Genomic DNA, 20,951 nt, shown 5'->3' with positions numbered 1-20,951 from the left:
AAGATTCAATTAAAGCCTGAATTTTTTGACATTTTTTTGTTTTTATCTTTGTCAGTGTTCTGATATTATCACAACTTTCTGTTAAGATTGGACTAAGAACCCTCATCCCGATATTGTCAGGTAAAATTGCTACCTAGTTAAACAGAACAATTAATGTTTATTACAACATTTCGTAGTCAATATGTCAAAACGCCGAAATCCGAGTTGTCATATTTCTTAACCGTAGTTTTCCTTTCTTCTGAACATTTTTCAAATAGTATTATCTAAACCGGAGGTATAAGAAATAGATCACTATTGAAAATACTGGTAGTCATACAGATAAAAAGTATGTTAACTGTTATGCGCCGGATTGCTGGAAATCATACAAACCAGGTGTTCCCTCGCAAATGTAGAAATATTCTAGTTCACATTTTTCGTCATTCCAGTGTCCTAGTTTGTTCTGCTCCATGAAAACGTTTCCACATTTTTCCTATTATTAAAAAAACTATACATTATATAAGATTCAAAACCTCACTGACTTGTATGCCTTAAGTTTAGAAATAAAATGAAAAGTTAATTATCTAATATCAGACCAGCCCGTTTTGATATTAAAGAAATAACTCTTTCATGCCATGCTCTGTGCTAATTTTAACATGACTAGGCATTATATTTGTTAATATTTTATACTGAGGGTTAGTGACGTAAAAAATGTTGACAAATATATGTTAAAATATGCATAGAGCATTGCATAATAGAACTCTAATAGGGAAATTTACAACTTTTGTATTTCGAACCGAACTTATGTAAGACACGTTCGAAGGCAACCATTTTGATATTTCGAAGGCAAAACGATATAAAAATCAAACTGTTTCACGATTAAAAAACCAACAGATACACTATCTGTTAGAATTATTTTTCATTACTTCATAGCAAGCAACATCAACACAAATGTCCATTTTGATCTTCGATGCTGAAGCAGCAATTTTAATTGTGCCAATTACGTAGTACCCCATGTTATATTGGAATAAGAACATGACCTTGTTTTTAAAGCGAAAGAAGACCGTCATATTAGAATTTCAAACTAATGTCAACGTTTTTACAACCTTTTAAAACTACAAAAAGTCGTATTTAATTTTCATGACTACACTTTAATTATGAAATGTGTTAAATCATATTTTTCATTTGTTTCGTTATAAAATTATTCAAATATTGTAACGTTTCATGGAAAGCACCTCCCGTCATAGATGTTTCGCTCAAAATATAGAAAATTAAACATCACTTTAAAACGCCTCTCTAATCTCAACAATAGAAAACCCTTTTCTTTCTACTAAAAAATTCTATACTTTCCTGGGGATAATTATCGAAGTAAAAATGTACATGAAAAGCATACGTTGGTATATTGGACTTGCTGAATATCATAATTAGTGACAGTAAATCAACAATTGGAAATAAAAAGTTCTCCATTTTGTTATAAATTTGGTAACACATTCTGAAGATAAAAACCAATTTGTAAATGCTTTTAGATAACAAAACAGCTAATGTTCTTCCTTTTAAGTTTTCTTTTCGATATAAGAGGAAGGTATTCAATTAAAACAGATATTAGGTCAAAAGTAATGTAAACATATTTATTGTTTTTTGGATATAAAAAGCAATTACCTTGAAAAACGGAGATGTTTAGAGAAATGAAATTAAACACCAATAAAACAACAAAAGTTCGTTTTAAAAATTACAAATACATGTACATTTTGAAATATATCATCAATAAAGGCAACAGTAGTCTACCGCTGTTCGAAATTCATAAATTTATTGAGAAAAAAACAAATCCGGGTTACAAACTAAAACTGAGGGAAACACATCAAATATAAGAGGAGAACTACGACACAACAGAAACACAACATTAAAATGTAACACACACAGAAACGAACTATAATATAACAATTGCCATTTTCCTGACTTGGTACAGGACATTTTAAGAAAAAAATGGTGGGTTGAACCTGGTTTTAAAGCTAGCTAAACCTCTCAAAATTGTTCTCAACATCAAATTGTAAAGGAGTATAACAAATTATTTAATTAATATTGTTTTTACCGCATTGCAAATATTTTACTGAGACTTGATTGTAAGTGTTTCTCTACACCTATTGCAGCTCAATAAAAATTCTGACCAAGTTACATTTTTATTCTTCAAATAAACAAATGGTCACTCATTTTCAACAACTGCTGTAGAAAATCACCATCAAGTCATCAAAATGCATAGCGATAAAGCAAAGCATACTTGCGAACCAATAATTCTGCAAAATTCCACCTCATTAATTCTATTAAAGTGCTGCTAAAAATGTCTATACATATGTTTCTTGAAATGAGTCATTTGAATCTTGAGAGCTAGTATTTTTGAATTGCTATTAAATTGTCCAAACTAAGTTTTCAAACTATTCTTTCTAAAATATCTTTTATGCTAATAAGAATCAGACATTAGTTTGAATCAAAACATATAATATGCAGTAAGATATATGTGAAGTTACGATATGTTGTCAATAAGTTTTCAAGGGGAAATAACCTTATATTATGTATCACTCTTTTTATATCAAATATCAATTTGACTGTCTTATCTCCTGTTAACACTTAATGAAAACATATTTTTATCACAGTCTAATTCACTGAGGATATAGATTGTATTGAAAGACAGATTTGTAGCACGAGTAGAAAAACGATATTTTAGAAAAGATAATTCAAAAACTTTATTTGGACATATGTTTAGCATTTCAAATTTCAAATGTCAAATTTCTAATCAGCTGGTCCGTTTGATTTCATGAAAAAACTGCAGTTTTTGTCATTTTTTAAAAATTGGAATTGCAAAGAAAGAAACATTCAGGTCCTTGTAAATAAATTTGAGTATTTCCTATACTACCTTTTACTTGCACTCACGTCTTCATTGTTTGGTTCATCTGGAAATGGGTCATCAGATTTCTTCTTTGTATACCAGTTGTCATAAGAGACATTTGTTCCATCCATCCAAAAGAAGATACTAAGATTAGACGGATGTCTTGCTAAGCCTATCCACACTCTTTCTGTATCGTTAAAACTTAAGGATGAAATGATTCCGTTCACAAAATCTTAAAATAACGGAAAACAAATTTTTTTTTAGAAAGATTTCACAAAGATAGGGGAAAGATACCAAGGGACATTCAAACTCATACGTCGAAATAAAACTGACAACACAATGGCAAAAAACCAGAAAAAGACCAAAAGACAATCAACAGTATACAAAACACAATATAGAAAACTAAAGACTAAGCAACACGAACCCCACGAAAAACCGGGGGTAATCTCAACCACACAATGGATTTTGTGCTCGGGAACTAAAAAGGTGTTGTTCAGACTTATTTACACCTTATGTACACATTGCTCCGTCAGTCCTTGATGCTACTATCGCATCTACTTTAGTAATTTAACAATTTTACAACCTCTGTCCGAACCGTTGTTTTGCTAGAAAATTGTTAAGTTTCTATTTCATTTTTATTGCTGCTTTCTTATAGTAAATACATTTTGAAATAAAATGATTGATTTTATTGCCATTTTTATTTCTTACAATTTGAAGTATTTTTAATATTTATTTGCGCAAATACTTTTTCATTGTCTAAAATCAACATCGACTTACAATTATAATTGTCCTTGATTGCTTTTGCTTAGGTAACAAATTAAAAGGATTATTAGTCGGTATCTGCTGTGTTTAGATCGAGATATTTGAGTATGACAAAAAGATGTCACTTCGCTAAATGTTATGTATGATTTTTTTCCTGACAACTAACTATCATCCAGACCCAAAAAAATGTGGGTTAAGTATCAATGAGACAACAATTTGAACGATAAAAAAAGCAAAATACAGCTTCAGGTCAACATAAAAGTATGACCGGAATCGTCTTAAGATACAACTAAGAATATATAAGATCAACACCAATTTTCCTAAATGACAACTGATTCATAAAATGTACATTGTGCAATGTCAAAAAAAGGAACAGAATGGATTACCAGTTAAAGAGACAAGATCAAATTATACCTTGGCTGATATAGTCGAGCATTTAATTTTGTCAGGTTTTATGGAATTCCCTCTTTTTGGAATTTACCTTGGTGTTTTGTATTTTTGTTAATAATTTTTTCCATTAGGCTATTATCATAGTTGCGTGAATGATTCTGCAAAGGGAATATGTTAAAAACTTGACAAATTGCCTGCAGGTGCTTTTAAGTAACTTAAATTGCGATTGTACGAAGAACTATGATGCAATGATACTTGGTCATCGATCTAATTTGTTTTGAGATAACAATTTTGATTAAACGAGCAGAAAAGCTTATTTGAGCTGAAATCTATAACAAGTTTTGTCTTGCAGTCGGATGTTTTACATTTAGCGATAAGAGTTTAACATTGATGCCCCTTGCCATGAAACATTTCGATTTACGGTGGTCGTTCTCAAACGTAAAACAATACTCATTTGAGATTAACACATACATTGTACTAAACAGAATAATAATTTTGTGGTTGCACGTATCATGAAAGTTATAGATTTTAGCGTATATAATACTGGCTCTAACCATCCCTGTTTATCTCTATTATTGAATTTGCTTTTAGGTTATATCTTTTATGCCTACCCATTCTTTCCATCCGTTAAATTTCAAGTTGTTTTAGTTTTTGCATGATTTAAATCACATATTTTGATTTTTAATGATATTTTTATTTCTTAAAGGTGTAAATGTACTTCAAAAGAGATGCAATCCCCTAAACAAACTTTACACTGGTTTAGGAATGACACTCTTTGGTTTTTTTACTTCTATGGCCCTTTTAACATCGGATGTGACCTTTAGAGGTCATACCGGTGTTATGTTGCTGCAGAAATTTCCTTGCCGTTTGACTGATAACCAAACGTATTTCGTATAATTACGCGGATATTATCGAGTGCAAAATAACAATCCTTATGATCGCTTGTTATATATTAATTTCATCAATAAATATTCTTAAAAATAATTTTTAAGAACATAGATAAATGATATGAAAATGTTTTGTCGTGAGAAATATATATATCAATAACAAATCATGAATACTGAAAACTTGTGCTAACGCATGCGGAAGTATATCTCGAGAACGTTTTGCAACAAAAGCGGGAAAATATGAATGCCTACTCAAATCCAATCTATTAAAAAAACGAATTATTACAGAAGAGTGTCCACCATGCACTTGCACTGCACTATCATTAGAATACTAGTAGCAGAAGAGAATGATATATAAATGGATGAAAATTTGCCTGTAGAGCTATTAAGATGAACTGCTATATATATAACTGGTATACAAATATTAATATAATACATAACAACAAACCAGAGTATACTGATAAACAATGATTATATCACTACAATATAATAATTATTACGGTGAGGTTGAATTCCCTGTCATTTATTCATCATCCACACAAGAAGTTGTCTCAGAAAAAATATATCTATGTACCTTAACCTAACTTTCAGGTGTAAAGATATGATTTTTTTTTCTGAGACAAGTGCTTGTGACTATCCACCAGAACTTGCGGTCATCCAATTGTCAGTACTTCAGTACTTTGATTGTATCTATTATAGTTTGTCAAGACCTTTATATTTGAATATTTATTTTTTTTGTTTTTACTTTTCGCCTCATTGTTATGAATAAAAACTTATTCCTAAAACGCAGTTGGTTCACTGACATCGGAATCATATAATTTTACACATCGAACCATATCCTAATTGGTCCCAACCGTTAAGTCTTATTAAGGGTTTAAGTTATTTTTCAGAAAATGTATTGTTGCATATTCAGTACTGTAGATTTTGGCTTGCAGTCAATCCAGTACTGTTAAGGTAGCTGGGGTGTCTTCCTCCATCTTGGATTTTGAAATAGCAGATAACAATCGGTCTATATCTTTAATGAAATGTGCAAATTTCGAGAGTAGTATGTAATTCACGTGTAAGACTTTTCGTGTAACTATAGAAAATTATGTGTTTTATCATATTCACGGCTGTATTTTACAAAAAACAGAATATTGTTGATTCATTTTTTTTCCAATTTTGTCACATCCTTATGTGACAAAATTGGAGATAACTTAGATAAAGTGACTTTTATAATAGAATGTGTTGTGAATTTACCTATTTTATTATGTAGCAAGAAAACGAGTCCGGTGACCACATTTTCTTTTTCTTATCTGACAGGATATTATTAGAGCTATCTTCTCATATTGTATCTTACAATTCTATGGTGTAGTTTTCTTTTTATCACACAAAATTGTATTTTCCATGCATAATCTATATAAAATCTGACAATTTTGCACAACCTGTAGCGTGAAAAAAAGCCCGGTGACCCATACTTTTTATTATATTTTTCAAAAAAACATGATATAAACTACATTTTGACAAATTATTAAAAAATTCTATGAATATTAATGAAGATCCCCTATCCACCTTAAGTATCTTTTCAGACAATTCCGTACAATTCTGTACAATTGTGTACAGCTATTGAAAAATGGAAACATGGACTGAATATATCTTAATCATCAAGTAAGCGAATTGTCTGAAGATTACTGAGTTTACTGCAATGAATAAGTCTAAAAGATGACTGAAACACAAAGCAGTAACTAAACAATTATTATTTGGTCTTTTAAGAACTGTTCAGATGACCATTCCAGTTCAAAATGTGTTTACTAGTGACAACACCGACTGAAAAAACTAAAACAACAAAAATACCGACCTCCAAGTAAAAATCAAAATGGAAAGTACCTTAACAAATGGCAAAATCAAAAGCTCAAACAGATCAAACGAATGTTAAACAACTGTAATATTCCTGACTTGTCAAAAATGTAGGATTAAACCTGAGACATAACAGGTAACAATGTCAAAAATTGGGGTACAGCAGTCAACATTGTGTGATTATCTTAATCACTATAAAAACAAACAACTATGTCAACAAAGAAAATCAAAATGACATGAAGACACTCTAAAGACAAAGCACATAAGCAAAAATGAAAGACAAGAATACAAAAAATTACCATAGCACAATAACACAACGGTGGGATATATAAATACCGAGCCACACCAAAAGGATATTACCAAACTTGGACTAAACAGTAAAAGTTAGAAGTATACAAAGACAAATAAATATATACTATAACACGTAATTGAGATGATAAACAATGTCAGTATGCAGAATCTATACTTCAAGACCATCATGTATTATTTGTGAAGTTGATACTGAATATTTATCAACAAGGTCTTGGTATTTTCCAATGAACTATTTAGGAAAAAGGACGAGACGTTCTTTGACATAACCCTAGTTCATCAACTTTCTGCTCAGACACTGTTTACGTTTTATAAAGTCTGAGTAGCAGCTGCGAGCTCTTGAATACTGAATGAGTTGGGAAATGGATATTCCATATGCAGGTGAAGTTGGTATATTGCTGCTAAGGTGGGTAAAATTTATAATTTCAAAATTAAAATCCGCTTATGTCAAATTCGAGGTATAAGTCTAAAACTCGTGTCTGTTATTTTCTTTAATTTCTCGCTCTGGATGATATATTAATGGAACCAAGTCAGGAAAGTTTAGATTGTTAATAGAAAGAACATCCTTTATATCGTTATTATAACAATATCTAAATAATGAATTATAGCTGTTTTCCGTTAAATACCTTAGCCATGACAACCGTAAGATTTTGGTAACACCATTCATTTCATATATGTACAGAGGGCGTTTATATTCCAATTCCTACTACATTTGAGTTTTAATACCTTATCATTTTTTGTAATAAAGATTAATGTTGTTATTGTATAAATTTCTAAACTACTTTTAACATGTTTAATTTCAACAAAAATTTGTTTTAAACATATAATCGGATGTTGTCAACACATATGCTAAAGGAAAAAGTAATTGGTCGAAGCATAAAATCGATAGGTTATTTCTTCATCTCAAATCTTATTTATTTTTCCATGAACTTAATTCAATGTTCTTAATAGTGACCATGAATCCCTATTTCTAAATGTGCAAGGTAAGCATGGTTTTTAAGCTGTATTTCGAAAATGTACAATCTTCACGGTAAGCAGGCAGTAACAGTAGGGTGAGTTTCAATGAATAATCATACAACGTGTCTGTAAAGATGAAATGTAATAATAATGGTGATAAAGAACTGTAAATGATGTCTTTAAACTAAATCCATTGGATGTTGGATGTGTACCGATTAATATTTAAGTCTTAGATGCATGATTTGTTATAAGTTCATATTGGCTTTCAACTAGCTGTCAGTAACTGTGTTGTGGAGATGTATAAATACCAAGCCTCGTCCGATATATTTTTTTTTTAATTGTTTTTTTTCTGCTTTGTATCGATCTGATGAGTTAAGTTCTTTTCAGGAGCCTGTAATTCAGTGGTTGTCGTTTGTTGCTGTATATCATATTTGTTTTTCGTTCAATTTTTTGTACATACATCTGGCTGTTAGTTTTCTCGTTTGAATTTGTTTACATATGTCATTTCGGGGCCTTTTAAACTGACTATGCGGTTTGGGTTTTGCTCATTGTTGAAAGCCGTACGGTCACCTATAGTTGTTAACTTCTATGTCATTTGGTATCTGGTGTAGAGTTGTCTCATTGGCAATCAAACCACATCTTCTTGTTCTCTAACTATATTTAATATAGCATTATTATTACTGAATTGGCACTTACTTTGTTCTGCTTGACTTTTGATAGTAACGAGGTGATATGTTATGCCGTTAACTTTGGTACATTCTTCTTTTGCTTGTGTCCAGTTCAATTTATCATGGACGAGTTTGTAACATGTATCATCTAAAAGTTAAAATAAAATATTCACTCAAAGACAATATAAGATTTTACATTATTTGTTTTGGATGTTGGTATTAGATGATGATGATGATGATGATGATGATGATGATGATGATGATGATGATGATGATGATGATGATGATGATGATGATGATGATGATGATGATCTGTTATCCGAAATATTTTAGATACATATATAATTGTTCCACCGAAAACTGAATTTTTTGTTATATATATACATAATTACTCTAAATATCAGCAAAACGTTAAATCTGCAAATTTGCGGAAGCAAATTCTTGTTTTTCCCTCGACGGGATTCAAACTTATGTATGTATTGGGATATCGATACAAAAAAAAAGTAAAATCACAAAAATACTGAACTCCGAGGAAAATTCAATCGGAAAGTCCCTAATCACATGGCTAAAATCAAATGACAAAACACATCAAACGAATGGACAACAACTGTCATATTCCTGACTTGGTACAGGCATTTTCAAATGTAGAAAATGGTGGATTGAACCTGGTTTTATAGCGCTAAACCTCTCACTTGCACGACAGTCTTATCAAATTCCGTTATATTTACAACGATGCGTGAACAAAACAGACATTATAAATAAAATAGTCAAAATATGGGGACAGCAGTCATCACTGTGTTACAATATCAAAACAAACAATTATTTACAAAAAAGCACAAAAGCATCTATCAAATTAAAAACCACATTCATTGCTTCGCGTGTCTGACGTCAGAAAATGTGAACGTCACATAAGAAAAAAGTTTGTCATTCAATGTTTATTCAAAACAATTTTATAATTTCACATGGGGAATGTTGGTATACAGAGTTAAAAAATCAAAATAATGTTAGAATTAATTTCAGAAATAGACCGAGATTTAAAATTGTCCAGAAGTACTTTAGAATTTTTAAGAATCCACATATGGTTAATACCACTACGCGAGTAAAATAAATTTGTCGTTTGTCGTTCAAAGTATTTTCAAATTTATAATAGAACAATAACATAATGACATATAATAGAACAATAACATAATGCCGGGATCTTTTAAAGTACAGAGTCACGTTATAAGAACCACAGAAACACAAAAAGTCGCATATACAAAACACACCAGCAAAAATGAAAGATAATACAAACACATTGACGGGATGTATAAGTTCCTAGCCACGTCAAATGGATATCACAGAAAACAAACCAAACAGTAAAGGTAATATTAATAATAGAACACAGACAAATGAAAGAACAATATTACACGTTGTTAAGATGATAAACAACGTAAGTATGCAGAATCTATACTTCAAGACCATCATGTATTATTTGTGAAGTTGATACGGAATATTTATCAACAAGGTCTTGGTACCTTCCGATGAACTTTTTTAGAAAAAGGACGAGACGTTCTTTGACATACCCCTGGCTCATCAACTTTCTGCTCAGACACTGGTGACGTTTTACAAAGTCTGCGTAGGAGCTGCAAGCTCTTGAATATCGAATAAGTTGGGAAATGTATATCCCGTATGCAGGTGAAGTTGGTATATTGCTACAACACTGCCTGCACTGTGTCCATCGCTCTAGACAACTCGGCCACCTAGACTGAACTAAAAATTCAGCTTTCGGTGGCCTACGTCTAAACAAGTAACAACTCTACGACAGATTCATCGATTGGATCACCAGTCAAGGTGAAACATGGCTGAAAATACATATTATATTCATAATTACTCTAAATATCATCACAAAAATGTTAAATCTGCAAATTTGCAGAAGCAAATTTTTGTTCTCCCCTCGCCAGGATTCGAACTCATGCTATTGGGATATCGAGATAACATCGACTGCACTGTGTCCATCGCTCTTGACCACTAGGCCACCTAGACTGAACTTAAAATTCAGCTTTCGACGGCCTAGTGTTACCTTTCCTCGTCAGTAGAATCTAGAGTTGTAACACAGTACATGATATATTAGGCATGAAGATGGAATATATATAAACACTCTTCGTGCTCATTTTAGAACTTTAATAAATGATATCAATAAAAAAAATTCGAAAGTGTATCCTTCGAAGGTTATTTCACTGAGTAGCCTATATCATAACTTTGAGTTATTAAAACTATTATAATCTGTTATAAAGGTGTTTAATCTATAAAGACAAAATCGTAAAAACTATGAATTATAGCATTAAAGAACAAATCTTACCGAAAGCTGTAAATCCTGGTGTACAACGCAAATCAACGAAGCCATCTTTTGTTTCTCTTCTTATTCTTCCATTTAAACCATGGACAAGGGTATGATCAGCATGGAAATTATCTGAGCGAAAACTAAGAGGATTCAGATGTTTTAAGTTAGAAACATTAGAAACAATATAAAAAAGAGATTTGGGGTAACATCAATGAGATGTCATCCCAAAAAATAATTAAAACAGACAAGACAATTGTCGCAGTCTGTTTCGAAGGATCTTATCTTTATGACAGTGATATTTTTTCACAATTGTTTAATATTTCATTCTAGAAAATGTAAGGTTAATTGCCGATGTCGGCTAAGTATCGCTAGTTCGGGTATAAACAGATCAGCACGAAATTGATATAATCAGAAATGCACGAACTTAGACTATGGTAGGCGAGAAATCCTCTTCTTCTTTAAAAGTCACATCCGATAACATACATTTCGGCCTTGACTATAGATATGAATTTGTGTTAGGGTTTGGTCTTCACTGTCATTTCTGGTTTCGATTTTGTTCTCCTTGGATGAGCATAGACGTTCAACCCAACAAAACGCTTGTTAATCACGTGTAATTTAGTGGTTGTCGTTTATTGCTGTTTCTTATATTTGTTTTTCGTTTATTGTTTTGTATAGTTTGCTCTTGTGTTGTGCCAATGCACCATTGTCCCAGGTTAGGGCAAGGTTTGGCGCCAACAAACTAATTTAACCCCGCCACATTCTGTATGTGCACGTCCAAAGTCAGGAGCCTGTAATTCAGTGGTTTTCGTTTGTTGCTGTATATCATATTTGGTTTTTTTTTCATTATTTTGTACATAAATCAGGCCGTTAGTTTTCTCGTTTTATTTGTTTGACATTTGTCATTTCGGGGCCTTTTATAGCTGATTATACGGTATGGTTTTTACTCATTGCTGAAGTCCGTACGGTGACCTATAGTTGTTAATTTCCGTGTTCATTGGTCTCTTGTGGAGAGTTGTTTCATTGGCAATCATACCACATCTTCCTATTTTATATATACATTCGATGTTAAAATATGCAAGGGAACAGAAAGTATGTAATTATACAAATTGCTTTGAGCATCAAAAGTGCAACGGAATAAAACGCTTGTCATCATGCAGCCATTCGATAATCATATTTGCAACGAAGCAGGACGCTATTCATCATACATACCTTCGAGGATTATACGTGCACATGTACAAAACGCCTGCTAAAATAAACAAACTTAGTGTTAGCAAAAATATTGTGAGCTACAAAAAAGTTCATACTGGGATATATTAATCGACTCACAAACCTAGTATTCATGTTTCTATCTAATTAATAAGAGAAAAAACAAATACTTCACCTTAACCATATAAAAATAAGAAGGTGTGGTATGATTGCAAATGAGACAACTCTCCACAAGAGACCAAATGACACAGTAATTGTATGTTTATTGCATCATTTTTTTTTAATTTTATTTTTGCATGCTTATTTTTCCGATGAGTCGATTGGGGTTGGTTAAAACGGTCTGATATACTATGTGGTATGTTTTACAGTCGTTTGGTTTTTTCTGTTTTTGCCATGGTGTTGTCAGTTTGTTTTCGATTGATGAGTTTGAATGTCCCTTTGGTATCTTTCGCCTCTCCTGTATAAAAAGTATTTGCAAACTTTCTCCAACTATAATTTTCATTTCATAGTTGAATTATAAAATAAATCAGTCATTTCTATTGTCTAGACAAATGTAATCTAAAGATGGATATTTAGTTTCTGATGTATTTCAAATTTTGCATTAGTATTCGAAAACAGATATTTTTAAGAGCACTTATTTCAATCCAATATGTGCAGATTTGTGTTTGTAAAAAAGTGTTCTTTCATGAACTGTTCTCGTGTAAAAATAAAAATTTCAGACCCAGTTCGAAAAATTTTGCTTTTGTCAACAAAATGAATCAGCAAAGATTTCTAATAATATCGCAATGACCTTGAACTTGATTTATTGCACATTTTATGTTTATAAAACAAAGAATTCAGTATCCATGGTCTTTCCTTAAATGTGAAGTATATCAGGCATTTATTTGTTATTCACAATTAATAAGAAGACGCTTAAAAGTACATTGATATTATTGATTTCGTCCGACAGACTGTCATTCATTTGTGAATTAAAATGTTTTGATAATAAAGTGAATCTACAATGTATCTTAAATTCAATATCAACAAATTATGTTGTGAATAAAAACAAGTACGTTCGTTATGATGCGCAAATCAATTCGAAATGGGTCCTTCATTTTAAACATATCTAAGCATAGATTAATAAACTCATCATAGATACCAGGATTGAAATTTTTATTTGCGCCAGACGCGCATTTCGTCTACAAAAGACTTATCAGTGACGCTCGAAAAAAAATGTTAAAAAGGCCAAATAAAGTACGAAGTTGAAGAGCATTAAGGACCAAAAATTCCTAAAAGTTTTGCCAAATACAGCTAAGGTAATCTATTCCTGAGGTAGAAAAGCCTTAGTATTTCAAAAATTAAAAGTTTTGTAAACAGTTAATTCTTAATTATGAACATATCAATGATAACTCAAGTCAACACAGAAGTGCGGACTACAGGACTGGTGAAACCTTCGGGGAATTAAAACTCCACCAGCAGTGGCATCGACCCGGTGGTTGTAAATAAACTCGTCATAGATACCAGGATTGAAATTTTATATTTGCGCCAGACGCGCGTTTCGTCTTCAAAAGACTTTTCAGTGACGCTCGAATAAAAAAATGTTAAAAAGGCCAAATAAAGTACGAAGTTGAAAAGCATTAAGGACCAAAAATTCCTAAAAGTTTTGCCAAATACAGCTAAGGTAATCTATTCCTGAGGTAATGCCTGTTTAAACATATCAAAGCATATATTAAGTGCGCATGCTTTGGTTATTGGGTTTCATGATCACAGTAATATTCACGTACTTTGTTGTCTAATGTTCATTCGAATATCGCTCGTGAGTCTTAAGTTCACGAGTCGCGCGTCTATTAAACTAAATTATCTAGTACCCATTTCTCAACAAAGAATTAATTATTGAAAAAGAGATAACAACAATGAAATAGTACAATTATACATAGAAGTCAAATATGAATTCTGAAGCAACATTTGAAAAAAATTGTTAAAAATTCGTCTTCCCAAGTATTTTATGTTTTGAGTTCAATCTTTGTATGTTAAATAATTAAGTTCCGGAGCACATGAGATCAACCCCGTTTTTTTTTGGCGGCGCTCGTGTAACTTAGTCTTTAGTTTTATATGTTATCATTTGTAGACTGCCGTTTTTAAATCGTTTTTTTATTCGTGTTTTGCAATAACGTTGTCTTTTTATTTAGCTATATGAGTTTGAATATCCCTTTAGTAAACTGCCCTGCTTTAAAATACCATTGTTAGGCTTTGTAGTCGTGTCCATGTGTTTTGAAGTATGATATTGAAAATTACTTTTGCCGTAGAAAATTCTGTAGCATAATACTAAAATCTCTTTGATATTGTTTAGATATAATCATAAAAGCAATCTGACCTGACAATGCGAAAGTAATTTATCATAATTAAAAACAAGTACCCAAAAGTAGTTTTATTTCTATTAGAAGCTTCATTGAATTTACAACTTGTTTTAAATGTTTACAATCATTCTATGGTTAAAGATGATAAAGTAAACGATACGAATTTTACTGAACAAGATGATATTGTGATTCGACTTCTTGCGTTTTAAAAACATCAACTATTGTTCAACAATGTCTTAGTAATTTTGTTTCTCTATTCGATTCCCTTATTTTTAAAATTTTAATTTGAGCATATTGTTTTTCTGTAAACTCGACTGCTGTAAAAATATTTTGAATCAGGGCTCTTCTTTTTTGTAAAGTTGCAGTTAACAAAAGAGAGGCAAGAGATACCAAAGAGTTATTCATACTCAAAGTCGAAAACAAACTGACAATATATTAGTGTCATGGCAAAAAAATAAACAACAGTACATAAAACAAAACAAAGAAAACTAACAATCAAGAATTTTCTAAATATACTGCAGAAATTTACCCAAAGGAACTTACTTCAAATAAATCAAATATAAACTGTCCTTTCCTAGATTTATATATTTCAGTTTTACACGGGAAACTCTACACTAAAATTTACGACAAAAGAGACGATTTTTCCTTTTTTTGGACGGTGATTTTCGTTTGGCACCATCTTACGGTATTTATGTATCACAACTAGTTCGCTATGCCCGTGTCTGTTGTGACATTTTGGATTTCAATGAACGTAATCTATGTATTACTGGTAAATTATTAAGTGAAGGATTTCTTTACCACAGATTACTTAAAACCTTTACCAAATTCTTCCGTAGATATAAATATTTGGTTTGGAAGTTTGATTGTACCTGTAGAAAACCTATTTCAAACGGGATAGCATATCCTAATTTTACCAAGCCCTGACTTAGTGTATTTTTGTTGTTTGGATGTATAAATAGCCTGCCTCGTCCACTCTGTGATTTTGTAAGATGTATTTCTGCTTTGTATCCATCTGATGAGTTAAGCCCTTTATATAGTTTGTTCTTATGTTGAACTGTTACACCACTGTCCCAGGTTAGGGGAGGGTTGTTGCCTTTAAACTAGTTTAGCCCCGTCGCATTCTGTATGTGCCTGTCCAAAGTCAGGAGCCTGTAATTCGGTGGTTGTCGTTTGTTGTTGTATATCATATTTGTTTTGTGTTCATTATTTTGTAAATAAATCAGGCCGTTAGTTTTCTCGTTTGAATTGTTTTACATTTGTCATTTCGGTGCATTTTATAGCTGACTATGCGGTATAAGTAAAGCTCATTGTTGAAAGCCATACGGTGACCAAAAGTTGTTAATTTCTGTGTCATTTTGGTCTTTTGTGGAGAGTTATCTCATTGGCAATCATACCACAACTTCTTATTTTTATATTATAAAAACTGAGCAACACAAACCCTAGCAAAAACCGGGGATGATTTCAGGTGTTCCGGAAGAATAAGCAGATCCTGCTCCACATGAGGCACATGTTTGAACCTTAAGTTTTCCATTAATTTATAAATTCATCAACGTAGAATGTAGGTACAGATTTCTAAGTAAGATATACATTAAGGATCTGTTATAATCTCTGTTGATTTCTGCCATGAACTGGCAGGAGAACTGTTCTTAAAAAATTCTGTAGAACAGTCATCTGATACCGTTAAAACGATCTCTGAAAGAGGCGGTTCTTTCTTAAGGAAAGATTCAGACAATTTTAAATTAGAGTAGTTTTTGATACCTCTAAAAAAAGTATAACAACAATACTGAACTCTAAGGCAACTATAAGTTATTCTAACAGTTCTACTCTACAGTTTAGTTCTAGACAGTTCTACATTTACTGGTCCTAACAGTGGTACCCTATAACTGATTCTGACAGTTCTACCCCAAAACTGATTCTGACAGTTCTTACCAAAAATAGATTCTGACATTCTTATCTCTAGAACAGTTTTGGACAGCTATAGCTATGTCACTATATAGTTATTAGTTATAGACATTTACATTAACTTTTTTCATTTAATTTATTAAATCTATTTTACTATGATTCTTTTTATTCATTATTTATCTATTGATTCATTTCATAATATTTTTAAACAAGTATAGTTGTATAGTTCTCACTTTTTACGATTAATTATTTAGTATTGTTCCTTGTTTTAAATTTTTACTGTTAACTTTTTTAAGCTTCATAAGTTGTCGTTGATATAAGAACGTGTCAAAATTTACACAATGCTAGTATCAGTGTATCATTACATAAGATTGTATAATGTCAGATAAACTTGGGTATCAAAACTATTCCCGTGAAAATGATGTGGTCATTGTGTTATCTACATGTTATTATTTTACCTCAACAAAGCAGTAGCGGATATACCGGGGGGGGGGGGGGGTTCACAGGGGGCACGTGCCCCCCCCCCCCCCCTCAGTCGGGGTCACCAAAAAAAATTTCTAACATAGATTTATTATAACTGTATCTGCTTATCTAGATATCTAGATCGAAAATCAAGGCACAGCTTGATTTGACTTCCTAAATTGGTCGTTAATTAACCCCAGCTTCAACATGCGTGATTTATGACAACTTATCAAAGGGTGTGTAAATATTGACACCTTTGTGTAATGTCTATATCCAAAAGCATTTATGTAAATTACATGTACATGTACATGCTGATTTGAATTAATATTTCTAATATTTTAATATATTAATTGGTTGTTAATACAATATTACAGGACCAAGATCGATTAACAAGTAAAATCTTCAGATCAGGAAAGAAATTACCAACTACAATCGTTTTTAAAAGAACTTGTTAAAATAGATGTTTTAAAGTGTCAAGATGGTTAGTATCAATATGAGATACGTCTTTATTACCAAGCACTCGTGGGAATGTGTCTTTCTCAGATTTCTCAGGAAAATGGCCATTGTTATATTATAGTTCGTTTCTGTGTGTGTTACATTTTAATGTTGTGTTTTTGTTGTGTCGTTGTTCTCCTCTTATATTTGATGCGTTTCTCTCAGTTTTAGTTTGTAACCCGGATTTGTTTTCATCTCTATCGATTTATGAGTTTCAAACAGCGGTATACTACTGTTGCCTTTATTCAGAACAGTTTTTTTTCGGACTTTATTAAATAACAAACGATTTTTTCAATGCATACAGCATTTTTTAAAACTGAATGTCGTGTTTCTTTTCCCCCTTTTTTTTATAGAAACCAACGATTTGTCTTTAAAAAACCTTTCCCCGCCACAAAACATGAAAGGTCTGTGCCTTATATATAATAACTAATAACATATTGTTTTTTTAGAAAACCTACTTCTAGTACAGTAATATGTGTATATTTTTTCTTGTTTCAATTACCATGTATGATGGTATGAATAGGTTACCGTGAATGAGGATATGAATGGTTTACCGTGAACGAAGGTATGAATGGGATTTACAGATTAGAGAATAATGGTCAAAAAGTAAAGACTAGAAAAAAATGGGTCCAAAAAATGTACAAAACAGATTAAAGGTGTGATGAACTATCTGATGAGTTGAGTCATTTTCAACTGATTTTTATAGTTTGTTCTTATGTTATACTGTTACACCACTGTCCCTGGTTAGGGGAAGGGTTAATGCTCACAAACCTGTTTAACGCCGCCACATTCTTTATGTGCCTGTCCTCAGTCAAGAGCCTGTAGTTCAGTGGTTGTTGTTGGTTCATGTCTGTCATATTTGTTTTTCGTAAATTGTTTTGTTATGAATAATTATAAGGCCTTTGGTTTTCTCAATTAAATTGTTTAACATTGTTGCCTATAATTGCTTAAAAATAATGAAAAGACATAGAAATGAAGACCCGACCCCCCCCCCCCCCCCCGACACACACACACGACCACCATCATCCCCAATACGTGACACCATCACCACCCACACTCGCATATATACATATCTAAACAAATCTTTAATTTTGGTTTTTTTGGTGCCCCTCCCAGACATCGAGGTTCTGGATCCGCCCCAGCAAAGAGTCCTTCGATCAACATAATTGACTTTCTTTGGGGAATATATTAATTTATATATTATAATTACGGAAAAATTAGAAATATATTTTCTTACTGGTTACGCTTTACTAAATTGTATATATAAATATTTTTCATTTAAGAATAATGATTAATATAGAGAGAGAAAAAAAACAGAACTAAAACATACATTCAAGACTGTGAATATAAAAAATATGACTTGCATATGACTACCCGGATTACTGCCCTTGTTCTTAATTACGTCATTCAAAACTGTTCTACCCTAGAACAGATCCTATCAGTTCAACCCTATAACTGATTTTGACAGTTCTACTGTAAAACTTATTCTCTGGTAGAACTGTCCTTATGTATAAATGTCCTAGAACTGTTTACGACAGTTCTATGACAGATTATTCTGTCAGTTATAGAGAGAAGTTAGATCTGATATAAACTGTATATGCTGTAACAATGCATTTTTTATTACATGTATATACATTCTGAATTATTCCTATCTCACTTTTTTTCTTTTAGATATATTATATCTTGTGTAATCCTATTTTCAGATTTATTTGATATAAATCTAAGTTTGCCATTTTGCAGACATTGTCAAGGATCACAAGATGTCTTATTATTCATTCCCAATGAATGGAATAGTGTTTACAAAAGTTTGAATAGGTTGAAAACCATACAATTAATCTCATCCGCCTTGGTGAAAGACTTATATCTAAGGTCAATACTTAATATTTATAAACACGACTCTGAATTTACAATCAAATTCATATTTTAAAGACCCTAAGACAATGACAACATGTTAGTTGAAGGACTTTAATGAAAATGGCGTTCATAATTGTTTTGTGATTTAAAAGTTTGTTGGGTCAAAGTCGATCTTCAGATGTGCATGTTTCAAACAAGTAAAGGGTATTTAAATCGAATGATATGTATTAAAAATTTTGATCAACCTAAAACAGCAATTTAAAAAATAACTTAATGTACTAAAAGTTTACTGTGAATCACGATCAAAACTTAGTAGTGTAAAAACAATTGACTTATGTCTAATAAATATGTAATAACCAAGTACAATTGACCTTAAAGGTTTTATTTAAGTATATAATTATATGGCCAATTACGAAATGTTAACGCCAATCACTGGATCTTAACACAATAACATGTGTTTTAGCACGTTAACAATTCAGCTAAGCGTGTCTGTCTTATACAAAGTAGGTTTTATATTCATAACGCATTACCATGTTCTCGCCCTGAATATGCATTTAAACGCAACTGGACGTTAAACAAGGATACATCATTCTCATTATCATCTGTAATTTAAAAGTTGATATTCTTCTGAAATATCCGTAAAAAGATTTGACCATATGATTTCTGTGTTTTATTCCTTCCGCCAATTTATCGTATCAATGATATTTGCTATGGTTGAATTGTCTCTCTATCTCTTTTTCTCTTTGTCTCTCTCTCGATAGATTTATATAACACAAGTACAATAATAACAGTCTTATTTCTACACCAAGTAAAACGTTTCCCGCCTATGTTCAGCTTCTTAACCAAAATACTTTACAATATTGCATAGTATTCAACTAACGTGAAATGAAAGTTCATACTTTATTCTGCATGGAGTGCCACGTAATTATTATAAATTGTAAAACTGCTGGTCTCTTAGGCAGGTGAAAATATACTGGACACTTACAAATACAGATGGGCGTATTGTCTAACAGAAAAATATCATCATAGATACCGATTTAAAACGCGACCAAATTCTGTTTAAATATATATATATATATATACGTTTGTGATGATTTCATATTACAAGGTACATGTATCCCAAATCCTAGTTTTATGTTTAAAATAATACAACATGTAGTAATATAATAGTACTTACAATAAACAGTAATAGAAAAACAAGAAATAGATGACCCTTCATCATTACATATCACTTTAAACTGAACAAAACTCAATGAATAAAAGTAAATGCAGTGTTGTATGACTTTTAAGTACGTAATGCAATATTCTATTTATAAAATATAGTTGTTGTGGTTGTATACGGTAGTATTTTATCATATCAACTATCCTCGTTTAGAATATAGCAAAGTGCTCTCGACTAATGAAAGTGTAGAATTTGGAATTTCTTAATTGTAAAAAAATAATGTAAATCATGTTCTTAGTGAGGGATTATCCTATTGTTTTGTCCTATTTACAGTTGAAAACAAAGAATTTCTATAGATGAGTTACAACTGCCGAAGCACATTTATCAGATTGATAGGATTATTGAGTGAAAATTGAATTTTGAAACAAACAGAAAAATCAAAATAATTTTGAAGTTAACTCATGTTACTTGTGCAGTACAATTGGAACTGTTTATGTTATTATTTGAATATTTAGAACTTCAAAATTACAAACGAATAAGCAATATCA

The 20,951-nt window shown here is 31.5% G+C and overlaps 1 protein-coding gene across 1 annotated transcript in view; it reads right to left on the bottom strand.

Moving 5' to 3' along the window:
- LOC127738043 (adhesion G protein-coupled receptor E3-like) overlaps positions 1–20,513 on the bottom strand; it is a 65,259-nt gene extending 44,746 nt beyond the window's left edge. Inside the window, exons 1-6 of the mRNA XM_052249121.1 lie at positions 20,419–20,513; positions 12,196–12,232; positions 11,005–11,115; positions 8,695–8,814; positions 2,902–3,089; positions 370–469 (exon numbers count right to left, since the gene is read on the bottom strand). Coding sequence (XP_052105081.1) covers positions 370–469; positions 2,902–3,089; positions 8,695–8,814; positions 11,005–11,115; positions 12,196–12,232; positions 20,419–20,463 — 601 coding nt within the window. The 5' untranslated portion in view covers positions 20,464–20,513. The remainder of the gene's footprint in view (positions 1–369; positions 470–2,901; positions 3,090–8,694; positions 8,815–11,004; positions 11,116–12,195; positions 12,233–20,418) is intronic.
- Positions 20,514–20,951: the final 438 nt, after the last annotated feature.

This window comes from Mytilus californianus, unplaced genomic scaffold (genome assembly GCF_021869535.1).
Source record: "Mytilus californianus isolate M0D057914Y unplaced genomic scaffold, xbMytCali1.0.p SCAF_1, whole genome shotgun sequence".
NCBI lineage: Eukaryota > Metazoa > Mollusca > Bivalvia > Mytilida > Mytilidae > Mytilus > Mytilus californianus.
Note: the sequence above shows the minus strand (reverse complement) of the source record. Positions and strands in the feature narration are given on the sequence as shown.